At 40.7% G+C, this 20,725-nt stretch overlaps 1 protein-coding gene and 1 pseudogene across 3 annotated transcripts in view; both read left to right on the top strand.

Annotated features, from left to right (window-relative positions):
• The window catches only part of PACRG (parkin coregulated), a 281,659-nt gene that overhangs the window by 36,010 nt on the left and 224,924 nt on the right, over positions 1 to 20,725 (top strand). For all 3 annotated transcript variants that reach the window (XM_063307761.1, XM_063307770.1, XM_063307753.1), the window contains exon 2: positions 640 to 774. In XM_063307761.1, coding sequence (XP_063163831.1) covers positions 640 to 774 — 135 coding nt within the window. The remainder of the gene's footprint in view (positions 1 to 639; positions 775 to 20,725) is intronic.
• On the top strand, positions 9,548 to 10,199 carry LOC134488572 (U6 snRNA-associated Sm-like protein LSm1; annotated as a pseudogene).

The following is a 20,725-nucleotide window of genomic DNA, read 5'->3' as shown; positions in this document are numbered from 1 at the left end:
CTGTAAAACATTGAATATCTGCAAATCTTAAGGCTGCCCAAATTTAAAATTATTTTCTTAAAACAATTTCCCTCTGAGAGGTTGTGGAAAAGCTGAGGAAGGAGTAGAAAAGAGAATAGACCTAATCAAGAGACAGCAAGCGAGTCAGGTGAAAACTTTTAAATGGAGAGAAACCCAGAAGCATTTCAAATCATTCAAAGAGACTCTGCTGTATTAACTCACTATAAATCAGTGTTTTTCAAATGTGACAACTTTAAGATGTGGAGACTTCAACTCCCAGAATTCCCCAGCCACATTATAAATGAGGTTGGGAAATTCCTTCATTTCCAAGATTCTGTATTTATCCCAGTCACATATTTAAATCTGTGTAGTTCTTGCTTCCTTTATCTTGCCTAGCTACTTTATGTGGGCCATGACAGTTTCCACCAGGTACTAAATGTGACAGCACTGACCAAAAAAAAAAAAAGACCTCTACTTCAATCAAATAAAATATTCCATGGTGAACCCTGATAACAGTGCTGTAAACTGAAATATGTAGTGCTCTGATTTCATAGTCTCAATTAAGTCACTGATCTGAACACAAATGTATTTCCTGACATGAGCAAATTTTTGCATAAAGGGTTTTCTTTAACATTTTAGGTGAAAGGTCCTCCAGCTGCAGGAGCATTTAAAGAAAGACCAACGAAGCCCACAGCATTTCGCAAGTTTTATGAACGAGGTGACTTCCCAATTGCCCTTGAGCATGATACAAGAGGAAACAAAATAGCCTGGAAGGTAGGTCAGGGCACAGCTGTGACAGGCAGCTGCACTTATTGAAGTGACATCTCTCATTGCCAAAACCCGTTGGCTTATAAGTAAATAAAGTGGAGTAATTTCTTAGCAAATAGAAGATGGTGGGGGAAGAAGTCAGAGACTGGCCTCCTGAGCCAGCCACCTACCTTGGTGAACAATTAAATTATATGCTGCAAAAAGGAAGATGACAGAGTTGCTTTGCCTTAGAGAACTGTCTCCTGCTCAATTCATCTCTATTTTTATGAGGACCTGGCAACCCAGCCTATTCCAGGCAGTCCATCAAATGATGGAAGTGGCTGGATACAGTGAGCAGCAGCCATTTATCTCCCCCCAAATTTCACCTTCCTGCAGGACAGTTCCAAATGGAAGCTTTAATTACCTAAATGGATAGGTCAAGATTGCCTGCTCCTTTGAAATGCAGAGCAGAATACTAACGAAGGCAGATTCTCATTCCACGGCTGCACTCCCAGTCTGCAGCATATGTCAGACAGCGTAATCACTGTCATACATGCCCCTGTTAGAGGCTGACCTCCACTGCTGAAACCATTATGGCTCTGACATCTCTGACAAAAGGTTAATTGGCTTCAAAATAAATGTATTGCCTAATGACTTCATTCAAATGCAGCCGTTTCTCTCTCCGAAAGTCTCAGTGATGTTATTTGTAAAACTTGCCAATCTTTTAAGTAACTAGAGCAGGCTTTTAAATTTAATTTGAAAAATGAATGCTGATCTTTAACCTGCTCTTTCTATTTAATTATTTTTGTTATCAAAGAATGAATTTCTCTCTTTTGTTTGTGTAATTTATTGGCTGGACTAAGTTTTCTCTTCAAATAGGACAAGGATAGCCTGTAGTCAAATACTGAGTATTGGGAGTAGTAAAAAAGAAGCACATAACCCATTCTTAGAACATTGGAGTAGCTCATGTTGAAAATCATCTTGATTTATACTACCATAATTTTGGTAATTAAAATAAAAAAATAAGAGGCTCTTATACATGACAATAACAATAACAATAATTCTCTATAATTTATGACATTATTAAACAATTTGGCACCCTGTAAAACGTACTAAGCAAGATTACATCCAAATTTAATGGATATATTTAACTCATATTTTGGCCAATCACTTTGGGCATGACATTTTCTAATCTCATTGAATATTATTACTGATATTTATATATGAATTTTTATGTAGACTTTATGATATTTATATAAGGATGTTTATATAAACTTTATATGAAACTTGTTATATTCATTATTCTTTTTTGATTTTCCTCAAGGTTGTAATGCTTAAGCCAATAATATATTTGATTTGAATTAGCAAACAGGAAAGAAATTACAAAGCAGAACTGATGGGGCAAGATCCATCAATTACAAAATGACTTACAGGCTAACTTAAACAGATTTAAGTTGAATTATATTTGTTTTTTTAAAAGGTGGCATGATCTGATATCGCTTACTTGTAAATTTTAGTGGTAAAGATTTAGAAGAGTAAAAGAGGGAAATGCACAGAAGTGTAATAAATATTTTACTATTTTCAGTCCCTGTTTTGTTGCTTATATTTATAGTATATAGCAGATGGTTTTACCAAGTTCCAAAATTCCTGCATGGTATCAAGCAAACATGAAAATTAAGAACTCCTGTAATTCCAGCCATTGTTTTATCTTTAGGTCAGCTAATGGCTGATACCACCATAGGCACCAGTCTAAAGCCACATGTCACCATTGCTTTGCTATACTTTCCTCCTATCCTGGAGCCAGCAGGAAATCATATCACTGTATATCTTGCTGGTTGTACAGTGTGTCCTTCCTGTGCAGCTGGAAGAGGTCTGTATTGTGCTGATTTGATGTGCAACATTCAAAGAACCATGGCTGGTGGTTCTCTGGGCTGAAATCCCAGCCTTGCCCAATATCATTCAGCTTATAAAAAGCCTCCTCTAATTGGCATGCACAAAACTCTGCATGCACTGTGTTATTTTCCTTTTTCTTTCACATTGTATATAGACTGAATGAACTTTTTTTAATCTTTGAAACTATGGGCCCACCAGATGATTGTTCAACTTAATGATCCCTAGCTGGCAGCAAAGAGTTTGAGGGTTTTTTTAATCACTTGGCTGCCATCTAGTGGTCATCTAGATTTGTGCAGCTGAGATGCAGTTGTTGAATCAGTTTTGAAGAGCTGGAGTTAAAGGAAGTTTAGCTGTAAGGATTGATGTGGAAACTGCAAGCTGTCTAAGGAGAGGAAATGAGGAATCAGGACTTATCTGGAAGCAACAACTATTGGAAAGGGTTCTCCCAGCAGGCAGTCTACCAAAATACAAGTTTTGAGTCCTTTCAGTTATATGAATTAAGTCAGGCAAAGTGTGGTCAGTTTCAAAGCTCTGCACTCAGTAGGTTGACCAGTGGACTAGCCCTTTTAAAAAAGGAGGAAAAATGGTTGTGGAAGCCAGAATTCTGGACTCTCCTTGCAGCTAGAAGAGGACTGATGGCTGAACAAAGAGATCAGGGATCAGTTTGAAAGGGGGGATCCCATAGGAAACAGGCAGAACCAATTGAAAGTCAAGAGAGAGATAAATATCTCTTAGCAGTATCAGGTAGTGACAGCATTATCTTTTAGACACATATATCCTGATTCAGCTCCTCTCCTAAGGAGAAGGAAGTCATATGAGTGTCAAACTATGTAGGGCATAGCCCAGCATTTTGAACTGGGCCTAGAGATTTATTTGTAGGCATGACAGAAATACTTCTGTTATGCTGCTGAAATGATTAACACTAAACATTGCCATTTAATGTTTCTTGTTACCACTTAATTATTGTTTTACCATTGAGCCTTTCTGCTATTTATTCAAAACCATGATGAGCAAAATGGTTGGTTGGGATGTTAGATGAGAATTAAATTGGAATTCTTGGTTTTCAACCATGAAACTCTCACTGTCTCTTTCAAATTGCTTTCATAGCCTTGGTGAATAGAATGGGGATGGGGAGAGAACTTGTGCTGCCTTAGGCTTCCTAGAAGAAAGGGGAATATCATTGTGTTAAATAAATAGAGTGGTTTACATACCAGTGTAATATCTACCTAGTTGTAACTAGCCTGTTATAAGGTATTATTATAGCAGTAAGGCTACAGAAGCTTTTTATTTATTTATTTATTTATTTATCAAATTTTATCACCACCCATCTCCCCCCCAAAGGAGGGACTCTGGGCGGTTTACAAAAAACAAAATTTAAAATTCAATACCATTGTAAAACAATAAATATAAATATAGATAAGTAAAAGATATAAAATATGATAGGATCTGTCCTAACAGCCAGGAAACACGCTGAGACAAGGAACTGGTCTCTAATATTTATTGCTAGTACTTAACAGGAATCCTAACAAACTGAAGAAGCGTGGGAAAACCCAGACAAATAAACCCCAAAGGTTAAGGTGGTCCCGATCTGTGTCTCTTTGAATGGCTGACCAATTCCTCAGTGCTATGCATGCGCTTGACAGTCTGGATGGGAGCCCCCTGCTCGCCATCCTTACTCATGACAGGATCCAGATGGCTAAGATTCTATCTCAGTGAGTATAACGGGCCATTCTAAGGCGCTAGCCATCCCCACGACTGACTATACCTCTCCCTGCTGCAGACATTCTGACACAACCAGGTTTTTAGTTTTTTGCGGAAGTCCAGGAGCGAGGGGGCTTGTCTCACCTCTGGGGGAAGAATGTTCCAGAGGGCGGGAGCTACTACAGAGAAGGCCCGTTTCCTGGACCCTACCAGATAAATTTCCCTTACAGACAGGATCCGTAACATGCCCTCTCTGCATGACCTGGTGGGACGGGTCGATGTAATGGGGATGAGGCGGTCCTTCAGGTAACCTGGCCCTATGCCATGTAGGGCTTTAAAGGTGATAACCAACACCTTGAATTGGACCCAGAAGCAAACTGGGAGCCAGTGCAGTTCGCATAGCAAAGGTGTTATATGGGCCACCCTTGGGGCACCTAAAATTGCTCACACAGCTGCGATTTAGATAGTGTAGGGTTGGGGGCAATATGACCCAATCTATGAAAAAAGGCTGTATATGCATGCAAAAATTCCTCCCATATTTACTATCTATTCTGTGTTGATTCAGTGAGCTGAAGGTGGAGAAATTTGTTCCATCCCTCATTCTTGGCAAGCTATGATGCAAGAGCCAGAATTTATTTTCATGTCACTTATTTCATTTAGTCCAAAGTATTATGTTTCTGATCATTTTTTTTAGAAAATGTATGAAGTGCTTTTATACGTGATCAGTTAAATCTCTGTCTCATGATTCTTAGATAATCAGTGTATGATTCTATTCAACTATCTCGCTGAATGATTTATGTGCTGCTTGGTTGATTGACTGAGTTAATAGTTCCTTGATTAGGGTATTGTGTACTGTTTGATTGGTCTGAGGTGTTCTGGTCTTTTAGCTTTTCTATTGTCTCTTTTGAATGGCATGTAAATGTTGTTTACCTCTATGTGCCTGTTGATGGCTGACTTGTCTGAGTGCCAAGCTTCCAGGAATTCCCTGGCGTTTTTGGATTTGGCTTGGTCTAGGATGCTTACAGTTCCCCAGCTGAAACTATGGTTGAGTCTGTCCATGTGTTGTGAGATTAAGGAGTTTTCATTGTGTCTTCTACTGCTAGTTGGTGTTCATGGATGCGCTCTGCTAGTCTTCTGCCTGTCTGCCTTCATAGTGGCTCTTACATTACAAAGTATGGATCCAGTATGTAGATGACACCTTCGTCATAATAAAAAAGGAACAACTGGAGGAGACACATGTAACCATCAACAACATCTTCAAAGGAATAAAACTCACAAGGGAAGAAGAAAACAACACACTACCCTTCTTGGACATCCTCATCAGTAGAGGAAATAATGGCAAACTAGAAACCACAAGTCTACCAGAAATCAACCCTTCCTAACCAAGTCTTCCATTACCAAAGTAACAACCCAACCTCCCACAAGGGGAACTGTGTAGGAACATTATTCAGACAAGCACAAACACACTGCAGCAACCCAGAACACCAGGAAAAGAAAACAAGACCACCTATACAGCATTTTTCAGCAAAATGGATACTCATGCAACTTTATCAAAAAGGGCCTGACCACTACTGCACAACTAACACAAGCTATGAAAAGGATAACACTGCCATACATCAGAAACATACTGGAAACTACCAACAGACTGTTACAACCACATGGCACCACTGTAGCACACAAACCAACCAAAGCCCTCCAAAACATCTTAAGCAAACCAAAAGACCCAGTAGCCCAAGAATTAAAAACAGGAGTCATCTACAACATGCAGTGTAAGGACTATAGCAGCCACTATGTAGGACAGACAGGCAGAAGACTAGCAGACCACATCCACGAACACCAACTAGCAGTCAGAAGACACAGTGAGAACTCCTTAATCTCACAACACACAGACAGACTCAACCATACTTTCAACTGGGAAACTGTGAGCATCCTAGACCAAGCCAAATTTAAAAATGCTAGAGAATTCCTGGAAGCCTGGCACTCAGACAGAGCAGCCATCAACAGACACACAGAGGTAAACAACATTTACATGCCATTCAAAAGAAACAGTAGAAAAGCCAAAAGACCAGTACACTCCCTTGCCAGCAATCAGCACCCAGATATGCAAAGATTAACACCAGGATTAACATCAGGATTAGCATTTTAAACTAATTGCAGTTTCCAAATGGTCTTCAAAGGCAGCCCTGTATTTGGTGTGTTCCAGTAGTCTAATCATGACATACTGTAACTAGTTCACAAGTCACTGTCACAAGAGCTTCACAATCAAACAGTACACAGTACCCTAATCAAGGAACTATTAACTCAGTCAGTCAACCAAGCAGCAAACAGCCTAATCAAGGAACTCCCAAGGAGAGAACAACACCCCCACCAACACAAGCAGGGCAAGCCACTGTATATAAACAGAGAGCAAGGCCCTCTCCCTTTTCACACTGAAGATGTTGCCTAGTCTGGCAATGAAATGTCTGAAGAAAACAACAAGGCTCAGAGAGCACCAAGGACTCCACAGTTCAACCCTGAACTACAAATATTCTCTTCAATTGGTGAATGATTTATTGCATGTCTTGTTTTCAAAATGAAATAATTTGAAAGGCATTAATATGAATATTTAGTAGAATACAATCTATAGTCTTAAACTACCATGAAGGCTGGCAATTCTTTTTTTCTATTATGGCTCTCTTTCTGGAATATGAATTAGGTATTAATTAGCTTGCTTTTAAATAAATCCTACTGTGAGAGTACAAATTTATTCACTGTATCATAATTGTAATATGCAATTGTAATATAAAAAAAGTTAACTTCATTTTCTAACAGTGATTTTTTTCAAAATCCATTTATTTGATGCCTTTGGTTTAACCCCTTATTTTTTCATTGAAATAGAGCTTAAACATGCATAATTCTACTTGAACAGCTTCATTCGGTTACTAATTTATGTCTATAATTTATTTATTACAAAAATGTGTATACTACCTTAGCACAGAAAGATTCCAGTCTATTTACAACAATGTAACAAACCTCAAAAATTCCTACATCCCTTGCCCAATACATAAAATCCAGATAAGTAACAACAACCCAATTAAAACAGTACAAACACCCCAACTTGATCACTAGCATCTGTAGGTCCGCCAGAACAAGAACATTTTAATAGGTTTGCAAGAACTGAGTAGGTTGGTGACCAAATGAATCTTAGAAGTACATGGGGAATACCACCAAAAAGGACTGCCTCTCAGCCCCCATCTCCTTAACCGCATGTGTGGTAGGGACCTAAGCATCCTCTCAGGATGAATGCATAGGACAGAGCAATTCTAATTGAAGGAGATGATCATGCAGGTACATGAGTGTGAAACCATGTAGGGTGTAATAGGTTCAAACCAGCATGTTGAATTAGACCTACAGATTTATTTGTAGGTATGAAAGAAATACTTGTGTTATGCTGCTGAAATGACTAACTCCTGCTAGCAGCCATGCCACTGCATTTTAAACTAATTGCAGTTTCCAAATGGTCTTCAAAGGCAGCCCTGTATTTGGTATGTTCCAGTAGTCTAATCATGACATACTGTAACTAGTTCACAAGTCACTGTCACAAGAGCTTCACAATTCAAGCAAGGCCACAGCTGGTGCACCAGTGAAAGCAAGCAAAGACTTCCTTGGCCATGACCACCACCTGCTGCTCAAGCAGAAACCATGAATCCAAGAGAATGCCCAAGTCACGTATCAATCACATCCTGAATTAATCTAGGCTGGAGCTAATGAAAAAAGCTCTGGCTTGTTTTTTCCAATCCAGTTCCTCAGCCTTCACACACCAAGTAAAAATTCCTTTGCATCTCCAGCCTCATGTAGTTTGGCACTATGTGACTGAGCATCATGAGCATACTAACAGTACCTCAGCAGTACTTCACATTGGAGAAACCACAGTCTTGACTGTTCCTTATCCATAACAACTGACTGCAACCATACACTTAGAAAGGATTGGAGATACCATAAAATGATGCCTCTAGCCCTTGCAAGTGGTCTAGAAGGATACCATGGTAAATGGTATTACATGCCACAAGAGGCCTACTAGAACCAAGAAGAGTGCAGGGTTCTGATGTGGACCATTAGCCAGAGTAACCATTACCATTCTTAGTCCCATCTCATATCTGAACTCAGACTGAAAGGGATAATCCACTTATTTATAATTCTTTGTAGTTGAAGCTCCACTATCTTCTCCATGATCTTCACCAAAAGGAAGATTGGAGGCTGGGCAAAAGTTGTCCAAAATGCTAGATTGAGATATAGCCTCTTAGGAATGGATCCAGCACCACCTCTTTGAAGGCAGATGGTACCCACACTTCCCAGGCTTCCAAAGGAGGGACACTGGACTTGGATTCAGTCTGCAGGTGGCAAATATTATGCGACAGGGGACCCTAGCCAGTTTCTCAGAGTCTACAAACTTAAAAGAATTTCAGATGATGCTGCACAGTGTTGGCCCAGTTATTTCTCTAGGTTCTGCCCAAGTGGCATTCAACCTGGAGCTAATATGAGCCAATGTATCTAAAAGAACCTTGCAAACATGACATAGCAGCCTACAGGATAATTATCTTCCTCAAAGTGTATGGGTAACCTTGTACAATGAGAATCTGCAGACACAATAAAAACGGAGTTTGTTTCACTGCTCTAATTGTCATGGTATGCTCATGAACATAGCACTCAGCCACATTCAGTAACATTCTCTCTTCATTCTGTATCATCATTCTAGACATCTCTTTTGTTGCTTCAGTTCCTTGGACCCGCCTAGGAGAGAAGCTGCTCAGGAACAAATTCATCAATTTTCAGACCTCAATAGCATGTGGCAGAACTGCCTCACAGATCACTGGGAAAATCACCAAGTGCCCTCAGAAAGTTTAAAGAATGTACAAAGTGCCGTATCTTTGCCCTTTCCATCAACCCTCTGTATTCTTTGCCAGTCTAAATGTGGCAATTTTCTCTGGCCAAATGTATACTTTATATAGACGGTAATCATATAGATAATTAATTTTCAAGATTAAGAGAAAGGGAACAAGAATGATGGACTGGAAACTCTTACACAGTCTCCTGGGAACTTCCATGCCTCTTCTCTCTCCCCACACCACTGGATCATACGCTTTTAGACTGGGCATGGAGAGGCCAAGAGGAGGTTCCACTTCTCTGAGGCTGTGAGTGGCAGAGCTTCCACTGCATCCAGGGGAAAATGAATTACATGCCAGGCATGTCCAGCCTCATCCAAGATATTAACAAGAAGCAATTGTCCTTCTTCAAGATGGCAGAACACTGATTGGGTATTTATGTAGCAGCAATTGGTTTGCAGAGCCAGTTTGGTGTAATGGTTAAGGCATCAGGCTAGAAACTGGGAGACTGTATGTTCTAGTCCTGCCTTGGGCAGAAAGCCAGCTGGGTGACCTTTGGCCAGTCACTTTCTCTCAGCTCTAGGAAGAAGGCAGTGGCAAACCACTTCTGAAAAAACCTTGCCAAGAAAACTGCAGGGACTTGTCCAGGCAGTCTCTGAGAATTGGACACAATTGAACAGATTTTTTTTAAAATCAGTTTGCAAATTTGGTTTTACAGCGGAGTGCATTTGTGTGGGCAAAAAATACGGTGATATCCCATGGAGAAGGTATCTTCATAGCGAGAGGCGAGAATGTTGTACTTTCAGGAGAAACTGACCTAGATAAAGAAAGTGATACCCTTTGCAGCAACTATCCATAGAGGAGACCTTGGAAATACAGTGGGTGGAGCAGCAATCTAAGCAGGAGCTGAAGAAGTTAAAAATGCAAGCACTGAAGGAGTGAGGTCTCTTTTTCACAAGGACTGATATACTAGATGAATACAAAGTGTTTGCTTAAACTATCTCCCATGTTGAAGAGATTGTGTACTAAGGTCCCTGTATGCAGAAAACAGTTTAATTTCCTCCCATTTTACAAAATAATTACTCCTGAACACCTCAAAAATACTAGTACTTTCATATAATCCAACATGATGGAGCAACAGTAAAGAGTGCTGGCTTGTGACATTTTTAAAGCTTTTTTTCCCCCTAGTGGTTATAATTTCCAGAGGAGGTAGGGAAGTAACCCACCCTGAACTATAAATAAAAGGTGTTTCTGAACAATGAAAAGAAAAAGGAACTGTCACACAAAGAGAGAATGAGGAAACTAAGAATGTTAGCTTAGAAAAGGGGAAACCAAGGGGATATAATAATAATATTATATTATAATAATATTAATATTAATAATAATATAATAGTACTTTTCAAGCACTTGCAAGGGTGTCACACATAAGGCAGCAATAGTTTTTTCTATATTTATCCCAAACAGCTTAAAATAGAATAATAGATTTAAGATACAGGAAGTAAGATGTTGATTCAATGTTAGGAGTAACTTCCCAGTTAGAGCAGTTTGATAGCAGAACCAATTACAGAGGGAGGCAGTGAACTTCCTTTTACTAGATATGTTCAAGAGAGGATAGACGGGAATGGTATTGTTGTTCATCCATCGACGTTGATTAAGACCTCAACACCATGTTTTGTTCTGTCTTTTTAATAATCACTTAAGACTAGATGTGGTGTGTCCAAAGATGACTGATCAGGCCAATTCAGGCACAGAATGTTCTTGTATATGTTGGACAGACAGGTTGTGCTTCAATAGTGTGCCTTGCTTCGTAAGCTTGACAGCCCTTGTGGATGAGACCACACCAAATAGGGTGGTTTTCTGCCAGCATTTACCAGGTGGTCATGTCTATATCAGGCAACTTCAGGGAGGCCTTTGGTATGTGTTTGAAATATTTCTTCTGCCCTCCATGCAAGTGTCTTCCAGCAGAGAGTTCCCCAAAAAGGAGATGCTTGGATATGTGCTCATCCAGCATACGAATGACATGACCTGCCCACGAGGTCTGTGCTCTCATCAACAGTGTGTGGGTTGATGGTAGATATGCTCTAGATAAAACTTCAGTGTCTGGTACTTGGTCTTGCCATCTGGTGCCTGATATCTTGTGATGACAAGTCATGTGGAAATGGTCGAGCTGTCTTGCATGCCTTCAATACACAGTACACATTTCATAGGCATACAGAAAGATAGTAAGTACCATGGCTCTGTACACCTTCAGTTTTGTTACTGAGCTGATTCCTCAACATTCCCACACAGTGGAGCACAATCTACTGAAAGCAGAACTTGTCTTTGCTATTCTGCAGTTAACGCTGGGGGGAGATGGGCGGTGGTAAAATTTGATGTCTAAATAAACAAACAAACAAACTTCTGCATCAATAGTCTCTGCTCAGAGGAGGGTACTGCCAGGGTAATTAAACTGGTCCACTGCCTGTGGTTTCTGCCTTTTGATTGTGATTTCGGGTTCTGTGTATGGTGCACGAGGAGTAGGCTGGTGCATGACTTCAGTCTTTTGGATGTTGATGGCAAGTCCAAAGTTGTCACAAGCTGTGGAGAATGTATCCATAATGACTTGCATTTCCAGCTTTGAGCCAGCATTCAAAGGGCAGTCATCAGCAAAGGGTAAGTCTCTCAGAACAGTTTCCTTCACCTTGGTGATAGCTTGAAGTCTCCTCCAGTTGAAGAGCTTCTCATCCACTCTGTATTTGAGGCTGATTCCAGCATCACTATCCTTGAAGGCATCATTCAACATGGCATAAACATCATGCTGAACAGTGTGGGTGCAAGCACACAACCCTGTTTGATGCCAATAGTGACTGGAAATGGCTTGGAGGATTCCCCACCATCCAGTACTCTGGCCATCATGCCATCATGGAACTGGCTTACCATCTGAATGAATTTGGGGCAGCCGAACTTCAACATGATCCTCCACTGGCCTTGTCAGCTAACAGTGTTGATGTTCTGGTTCATTAATGCTTGACACACGAAAAGGTGGTTTTATATTCTTTATTACAATATTTACAGATATTTACAGATATTTACACAGTATAGACTGCAATCATCAAGGATCTTGGATTCTGAATTTGATGACTCAGGTCTTACAATTCCAAAAGGCACTAGAACGAGTGGCTACTGGATGACAGCAATTAGTAGGTTCTCAGACAAGCAGATTAAGACTTAGCAAGACAAGGCAAGTCAAACAAGACATGCAAGGCAAGGCAAAGCAAAACAAGGCAAGGTTAGGCAAGCAAGACAAGGCGAAGCAAGACAGGGCAAGGAAAGTCAAAACAAGACAAGACAAAGCAAGGCTAGGCAAATTTATTTATTTATTTATTTTCCATCACTGCCCATCTCCCCCCAAAAGAGGGACTTTGGGTGGTTTACAATAAAATCAGCAATTATAAAAAATATAAGTTACAATATAAACAACCAATAAATAAGAAAAAAATAGATACAAACTCCAAGAAGCAAAGATCTCATTCATTGGGGAGGGATCTATGGTGCCAGGCCACCCCCAGGAGGAACTATTGCCCCTCCCACCCCAGGCGAGGCAGCTGAACCAGGTCTTCAAATTCTTCCGGAAGTCTGGGAGTGAAGGGACCTGCTTCACCTCCAGGGGCAGAATGTTCCAAATCAAGACAAGATGAAGTAAAACAAGGCAAGGCTAGGCTAGGCTAGGCAAGTAAGGTGAATAGGAATTCACAGTTGAAGGCAGATCACATCAAGGCAAGGGCTCAGTGGTGACTTGGAAACATGCAACAGTAAAGACCTCTGTAGAAGATGATAGAAAGAAGAAGAGATGGAAAGATGACTCGGTCGGTTGTGAGGGAGAAGTGACCTGACAGGACTCACACGGCTGGGGTTGAGAGGTGACCAGATAGAACTTTGGAAGACGTCTGTGAATGAGTGGTGAGGCAGGATACAAGCTGCAATGCAGAAGGAACGGTGAGGCGAACTTAAGCGGCGGTGGCAAAGAGAAGGCGGCAAGGCAAAATGCGAGTGGGTTTGGAGGAGGTTCAACGGAGCAGGATTCAGGCAACGGCTGAGGAAAAATGACAGGATAAGATGCAAGCGGCAGTGGAGAAGATTCAGAGAGACAAGATTCAGGCAACAATGGAGGAGATTCAATGAGGCAGGACCCTGATGACAACGAAGAAGAATTGACAAGGCAAGGATTGTAAATCAGAGGAAGGGGAGCAACAGGATCAGGTTCAAGCAAGGGTGGCAGCTCCAACGACAGACCAGGCTAGGAGGGCAATTCTGATGAACGGTTGTCTCCAGCAACCCATTCTTTCTCAGAGTGTCCTTTTATACTTCTCCCGCTGTTTTCTGGTGGGATTCAATCGGGCCGCTTTTTGCTGAGTGCACTTTTCCACCCTTCTTTCTCTGGTGCTGATAGGTGGAGGTGAGTCTTCCCTGTGCCTATCACCAATCAGCTCAAATTTCCCACCTTCAGCACTGAGCTCCCCTGTCTCCGATTCCACATCAGACTCAATTCTGACAGTTGAAGGCTTTCATAAGATCAACAAAGGTTGTATAAAGTTCACAATTCTGCTCCTGACACTTCTCCTGAAATTGGTTCATGGCAAAAATCTTTTTTTTTTCCTTTGCGGAAGCTGCACTGTGACTCAGGCAGCAAGCTCAGCTCCAGATGAGTGACCAGATGATTTACTGTAGCAGAACTCTTGCAAGGGTTTTTCCTGCAATGGAGAGCAGCGAGATTCCTCAGTAGTTGTTGCATACTTGTTGATTACCCTTCTTCTTGTAGAGGTGTACGATAGATGCATCTTTAAGTTCCTGAGGAATGGATCCTTGCTTTCAGAAGGACTGGAACATCTTGGTGAGTTTTTCTATAAGTACAGGACCACCAGCTTTGTAGATCTCTGCTGGTAAGGCATCTGCCCTGGAACTTTGCCACTGGATAGCTAGCTGACAGCCTTCATGACTTCAGCTACTACCAAAGGGTCATCCATGGTGCTGTTGATGTTGACCTGGGGAATCCTGTCTATCACCTTATTGTTAATAGATGACGGTTGGTTGAGGATGGCTTCAAGATGTTCAGCCCATCTCTGCAGGATCTGAGCCTTCTTACTAGATTCGTTCAAGAGAGGATGGTCAGGAATACCTGCAAGGAGAAGGGAGATGGAGTCATTGGCCAAAACAGATTTGCAGGTCTGTGACAAGATCATGGATAACATTCCACTTCTTGCTATTATACTACTACATGGATATCCTACCTTTTGTCTAGAAGCTCAAGGTAGAAATACAGAAGGCTTTTCTGATACAATCTTTCACACAACCCTCTCATCTAAAATACCAGGTCTGAAAGGCAAAGCCAGTTAGCTGTGAACATGATTACAAGGACCTGCCATTGGAAAGAGAAGTTAACTTCTCCTTTATGCAGAAATGTACAGGATTTGTTACTACTTTGATGACGAAACTGCCATTCATATATTTATTTAACATCATTGTTTAGAAACGACATTGAAGGAGCGGTGGCGCTGCGGGTTAAACCGCTGAGCTGTCGATCGGAAGGTCGGCGGTTCGAAACCGCGCGGCGGGGTGAGCTCCCGTTGTTAATCCCAGCTCCTGCTCACCTAGCAGTTCGAAAACATGCAAATGTGAGTAGATCAATAGGTACCGCTTCGGCGGGAAGGTAACGGCGTTCCGAGTCGTCATGCTGGCCACATGACCCGGAAGTGTCTATGACAACGCCGGCTCCAAGGCTTAGAAACGGAGATGAGCACCGCCCCCTAGAGTCGGATTCGACTGGACTTTACGTCAAGGGAAACCTTTACCTTTACCTATCATTTTTTAGCACACTGATGTGGTTGTACTGAATGCAAAATTGCCAAATGCCTTAAGCAAAGGAACAATATTACAGGTAGTCCTCGACTTATGTCCACAGTTGTGACCAGAATTTCCATCATAAGTTGTTGTGGTCATAAGTCAAGTCACCACATGACTGGACCCGATTTTATGACCATTTTCATGGCAGTTGTTAAGCAAATCACAGGTCATTAAGCAAGTTCATTAGAAAATGTTTAAAATGACCATTTGACCATCTTTTTGTTGGTTTTAATTCAATATTCCTTAAAATATTATAAATTGGTGTTTCTCATCTTGTATTATACAGTATATGCCATTGGTAGAATACAGAGGTAGCCTAGATGGGATATGACTGTCCTTTCCACATCTCAAGGTGAATGAATGAATGAGTGAATGAATGAATAAGTGAATGAATGAATGAATGAATGAATAGCTGTATTATAGTTCACAGGCTCACCAAGCATACCACAATTAAAAAATAATAATATAATAAAATGAGACAAGAGCAATATAATATTCAGGCATAAGTTCTATAAACTACACATGCGAACTTAGTGACAGTTTAAATACTGTTTTTGTCTTCCCAAAGGAATTTATAAATAAATAAATTTATGAATTTATGAATAAATAAACAAATTTCACATAAAATTTATCTATTTGTGTGGGAATGGCCTAATGAGGGGTATTAGCAACTCACTGTGAGGATCTTTATAGAAATCACAAAAGAGTAAAACAAGGCTCAATGATTTAGTACTTCCAGACTGACAGGGCAAATATTTTCTGCGTAATGGTTTTTTTTAAAACTTGCCCTCCAATACACTGATTGTAAGATGACAAAGCGCAGTAGTGTTAAAGGCCCTACTGAATGTATTAACTACATGCTGATCCATTTATACAGCTGGTTGAAACAGACTTTAATTTGTCTCAAGTTATATTTCAGCTGGTATTTTGCTATATGCAGTTTGCAATTCTGTATCAAGGATTTTTTGAGTAAGAACTACCACAGCCAGTTCTTGTCCAAGTTTCAGCAACACTTCTGGCACAAATGCCAATTTCTGAAGTTTGTCTCCAATTCATTATCTCCAGAAGAACATGGCTTGGCCAGCAAGATAAGAGATGCCCACGCTCGGGGTTGAAAATTTAGCTAGTATTGAAAAAGACTTAGCCATGCCCTTGTTTCAACCCTCGGCAGCTCTGTGTCCTATCACAGGGCTGCATTAAGAACACGTTAAACAGCTTTTATAAGAAATTTGTTTACACTCTTTCTGGTTTAGCATTAATGATACCTAGATTTAACTGAGCCTCGTGCAGGAGCTGGGCCAAGAGTTTGGCCTCAAATTTTTGCATAGCAGCTGAAATATGCTATGTATCACACAAGAAAAGAAAGAAAGAAAGAAATGCTGTAGAGATGGTCTGGACAGTACGGGCATTTCACTTTATTCAAACAATTTATATAATTGCTCAGTCAACATGCAGCTCAGGGTGGTGTACACAGAATAATGATAAAACAATGAAAAATGCCTCCTGTATATTGTATCACAAATCCCAAATATGAATCAAGCTACCTTTTCCATGGGCTTCACATCCAGGGTAGTTTTTTTTTTATAACCCCTCACAAGCTGCATGAGATTAGTTGTCTCGTTATTAATTGCAATAGCTGATCCTTGGAAAAGTGAGGAAGCGCTGTCTTGTCCTTTTTTAGTCTGTCTGTGATAGAATTACCGTATTATCTGCATAGTGCAGTATAGATATGGCACTGTTTGTCAATTTCAAAGGATGATGTTCTTTATTTAAATACCCCACTATTGCACGGATGTACTAATGGAATAAGAATGGAGGCAGGATGCACCTTGGTTAGCTCCATTGGTAGTTGGCACAACGTCTGAGAGATGGCCTGCTCTATTGCACCTCCCTCTCAGTCCAGTGCTCATATGAAGTGCATATAAGAGAGAAGCCATCTATCAACTGGAGATTTAAATTTGTGCCAAAGGATTTCCCTGGAAATGGAATCAAAGATTGGATTAAGGTCTACAAATAAAGCAAACAAAGCTGACTTAGGAGTCTGAGTCTATTTTTCAGTGAGGAGAAAAGTATCAAACCCTAGACTAGCACAGAGCAACCCACCCTAAATCCTGCCTGTGCATTGGCCTCCAAATCACAAAAGAGCTCTCAGGAGAAAAGGGAGAAGAGACGGGGGGGGGGGGGGGTTACAGCAGCTACATAGTCTCCAGTTGAATGTGTTGAGGGAACCAAGCATCTCAGCTCTTTGTTTCCTGAAGTCTCTGGAAACCAAAATCATGGTTTCCATTAATGTTTTCCATTAGTTGGTGTTTCTCTCTGTCACACACACACACACACACACACACACACACACATTATTTAAACATCTTTCATGATTTGCTCTTAGGGGAAATCTGCTTTCACAGTGGCAAATGCTGTTTCAGCTCCGGTCAGCTCTCACTTGTTTTGCAATTGCAACAGTAAGAATTAATGTCAACAGCATTACTACAATGCTTCTTTGTCCTTAAAACCTACTGTAACTGATACATATAATAATAGAATATATATCTCATGTTTGGAAAAAGTGGGGGGTTTGTTTCAATTTGGTGGAGGTTCTTTGATATGATGGTTGGTGACACCCAGAATATGAAAGGTTAAGAACCCTGGATCTGAATGACTTGCACAATATTGCATATTGCAATGTCCTTCTAAAGCCCATAAAGCAATGCTGTCATGTAGTCCCATATGCAGCTTCAGGAGTAAGACCCATTGAATCTAACTGATTTATGTATATGTAAAAACAGGACTGTGCTGTTATTTTTAAGCCATGCACTTTCAACAGGATTATCTCAGTAAAAATAGTTTGTGAATCATCCTCCTTGTGACCTAAGCTATGGAGAGTCAAAACACAAGTGTATATGATTAGGCAGAACAACTGCCATGTTAAGATGAAATGATGTCTGGAGGATTGCATACCATTCTGATTACCTTGTTACTGTGAATACATTTTTGTTGGTGTATGTTTGAAACATTGTTAGGAGCTAGCTTTTTTCAACAGACCATTTTGCAGAAAGGATCATCCCAACATAGTTCAGTGAAAATTGTGTCATAGCTAGGACCAGTTCAATTTATTTGCTGCCCTAACAAAACTTCTGAAGGGAGGGGACTCAAAGTAAGTCTGGAGCACAGCCAGGTTGATTTAGGATATGTTATTTATACTTACATCCTACTGCTTGGCTTTCTATAGGCATGTGGTTGACTGATTTGGGAAGAAAAATTTGGGTTAGGTAGGGTTTTGGTTTGATCTAGCATGGTGTGGTAAAGCTAAGCAAGTGTTGACATGGTCTGTAATCTGGAAGGGAGATTATTATACCCTCTTGCCCATGGATTTCCTGGCCAACTAAATAAACTATTATCCTTTTATTATTTCTGAAAGACTTTATTTTACAGCCAGGAAGAGCAATAGTGTAAAACAAAACATTTTTTATCAGATAATAGATACATAGTATGTTACTCCTAAAATAAAGTCTGATGTTTTTCAAGGCTTAACCTGTGGTTTATCTGGCACATATGAATAATAAATGAAAACACCTTTAAGCAACTACCCGTGCATTTCCTGTACTACTGAGTAACTAAATGAGATCCCAGACTTTACAAGATAAGGTGTCAAATGGCTTACAGACAGCAAGGAGTGTTTCCATGACAGGAAGGAACAGTACAGAATATACATAGAAGCCAAGTGCTGCACATAGGTGGAGTACTTCAGGCATGATGAAGGCTGATTCCAGGACTATGAACTATAGGGACAGAGATACAAGACTTAAAATGTAATAAACATGAAAACAGTTCAATAAATACAACTTTTTAATCTTGAAATTTGTTGTTGTTGTTTATTCGTTTAGTCGCTTCCGACTCTTCGTGACTTCATGGACCAGCCCACGCCAGAGCTTCCTGTCGGTCGTCAACACCCCCAGCTCCCCCAGGGACGAGTCCGTCACCTCTAGAATATCATCCATCCATCTTGCCCTTGGTCGGCCCCTCTTCCTTTTGCCTTCCACTCTCCCTACCATCAGCATCTTCTCCAGGGTGTCCTGTCTTCTCATTATGTGGCCAAAGTATTTCAGTTTTGCCTTTAATATCATTCCCTCAAGTGAGCAGTCTGGCTTTATTTCCTGGAGGATGGACTGGTTGGATCTTCTTGCAGTCCAAGGCACTCTCAGAATTTTCCTCCAACACCACAGTTCAAAAGCATCGATCTTCCTTCGCTCAGCCTTCCTTATGGTCCAGCTCTCGCAGCCATATGTTACTACAGGGAACACCATTGCTTTAACTATGCGGGCCTTTGTTGTCAGTGTGATGTCTCTGCTCTTAACTATTTTATCGAGATTTGTCATTGCTCTTCTCCCAAGGATTAAGCGTCTTCTGATTTCCTGACTGCAGTCAGCATCTGCAGTAATCTTTGCACCTAGGAATACAAAGTCTTTCACTGCTTCTACATTTTCTCCCTCTATTTGCCAGTTATCAATCAAGCTGGTTGCCATAATCTTGGTTTTTTTGAGGTTTAGCTGCAAACCAGCTTTTGCACTTTCTTCTTTCACCTTCATCATAAGGCTCCTCAGTTCCTCTTCACTTTCAGCCATCAAGGTGGTATCATCTGCATATCTGAGATTGTTAATGTTTCTTCCAGAGATTTTAACTCCAGCCTTGGATTCCTCAAGGCCAGCTTGTCGCATGATGTGTTCTGCATACAAGTTGAATAGGTAGGGTGAGAGTATACAGCCCTGCCGTACTCCTTTCCCAATCTTAAACCAGTCTGTTGTTCCGTGGTCTGTTCTTACTGTTGCTACTTGGTCGTTATACAGATTCTTCAGGAGGCATACAAGATGACTTGGTATCCCCATACCACTAAGAACTTGCCACAATTTGTTATGGTCCACACAGTCAAAGGCTTTAGAATAGTCAATAAAACAGAAATAGATGTTTTTCTGAAACTCCCTGGCTTTTTCCATTATCCAGCGGATATTGGCAATTTGGTCTCTAGTTCCTCTGCCTTTTCTAAACCCAGCTTGTACATCTGGCAATTCTCGCTCCATGAACTGCTGAAGTCTACCTTGCAGGATCTTGAGCATTACCTTACTGGCATGTGAAATGAGTGCCACTGTTCGATAGTTTGAACATTCTTTAGTGTTTCCCTTTTTTGGTATGGCGATATAAGTTGATTTTTTCCAGTCTGATGGCCATTCTTGTGTTTTCCAAATTTGCTGGCATATAGCATGCATTACCTTGACAGCATCATCTTGCAAGATTTTGAACAGTTCAGCTGGGATGCCGTCGTCTCCTGTTGCCTTGTTATTAGCAATGCTTCTTAAGGCCCACTCAACCTCACTCTTCAGGATGTCTGGCTCTAGCTCACCGACCACACCGTCAAAGCTATCCCCGATATTGTTATCCTTCCTATACAGGTTTTCTGTATATTCTTGCCACCTTTTCTTGATCTCTTCTTCTTCTGTTAGGTCCTTGCCATCTTTGTTTTTGATCATACCCATTTTTGCCTGGAATTTACCTCCAATGTTTCTAATTTTCTGGAAGAGGTCTCTTGTCCTTCCTATTCTACTGTCTTCTTCCACTTCCGCGCATTGCTTGTTTAAAAATAATTCCTTATC

This window comes from Candoia aspera, chromosome 1 (assembly GCF_035149785.1).
Source record: "Candoia aspera isolate rCanAsp1 chromosome 1, rCanAsp1.hap2, whole genome shotgun sequence".
Classification (NCBI taxonomy): Eukaryota; Metazoa; Chordata; class Lepidosauria; order Squamata; family Boidae; genus Candoia; species Candoia aspera.
The sequence above is the reverse complement of the archived record's forward strand: the minus strand, read 5'-3'. Positions and strand labels throughout refer to the sequence as shown.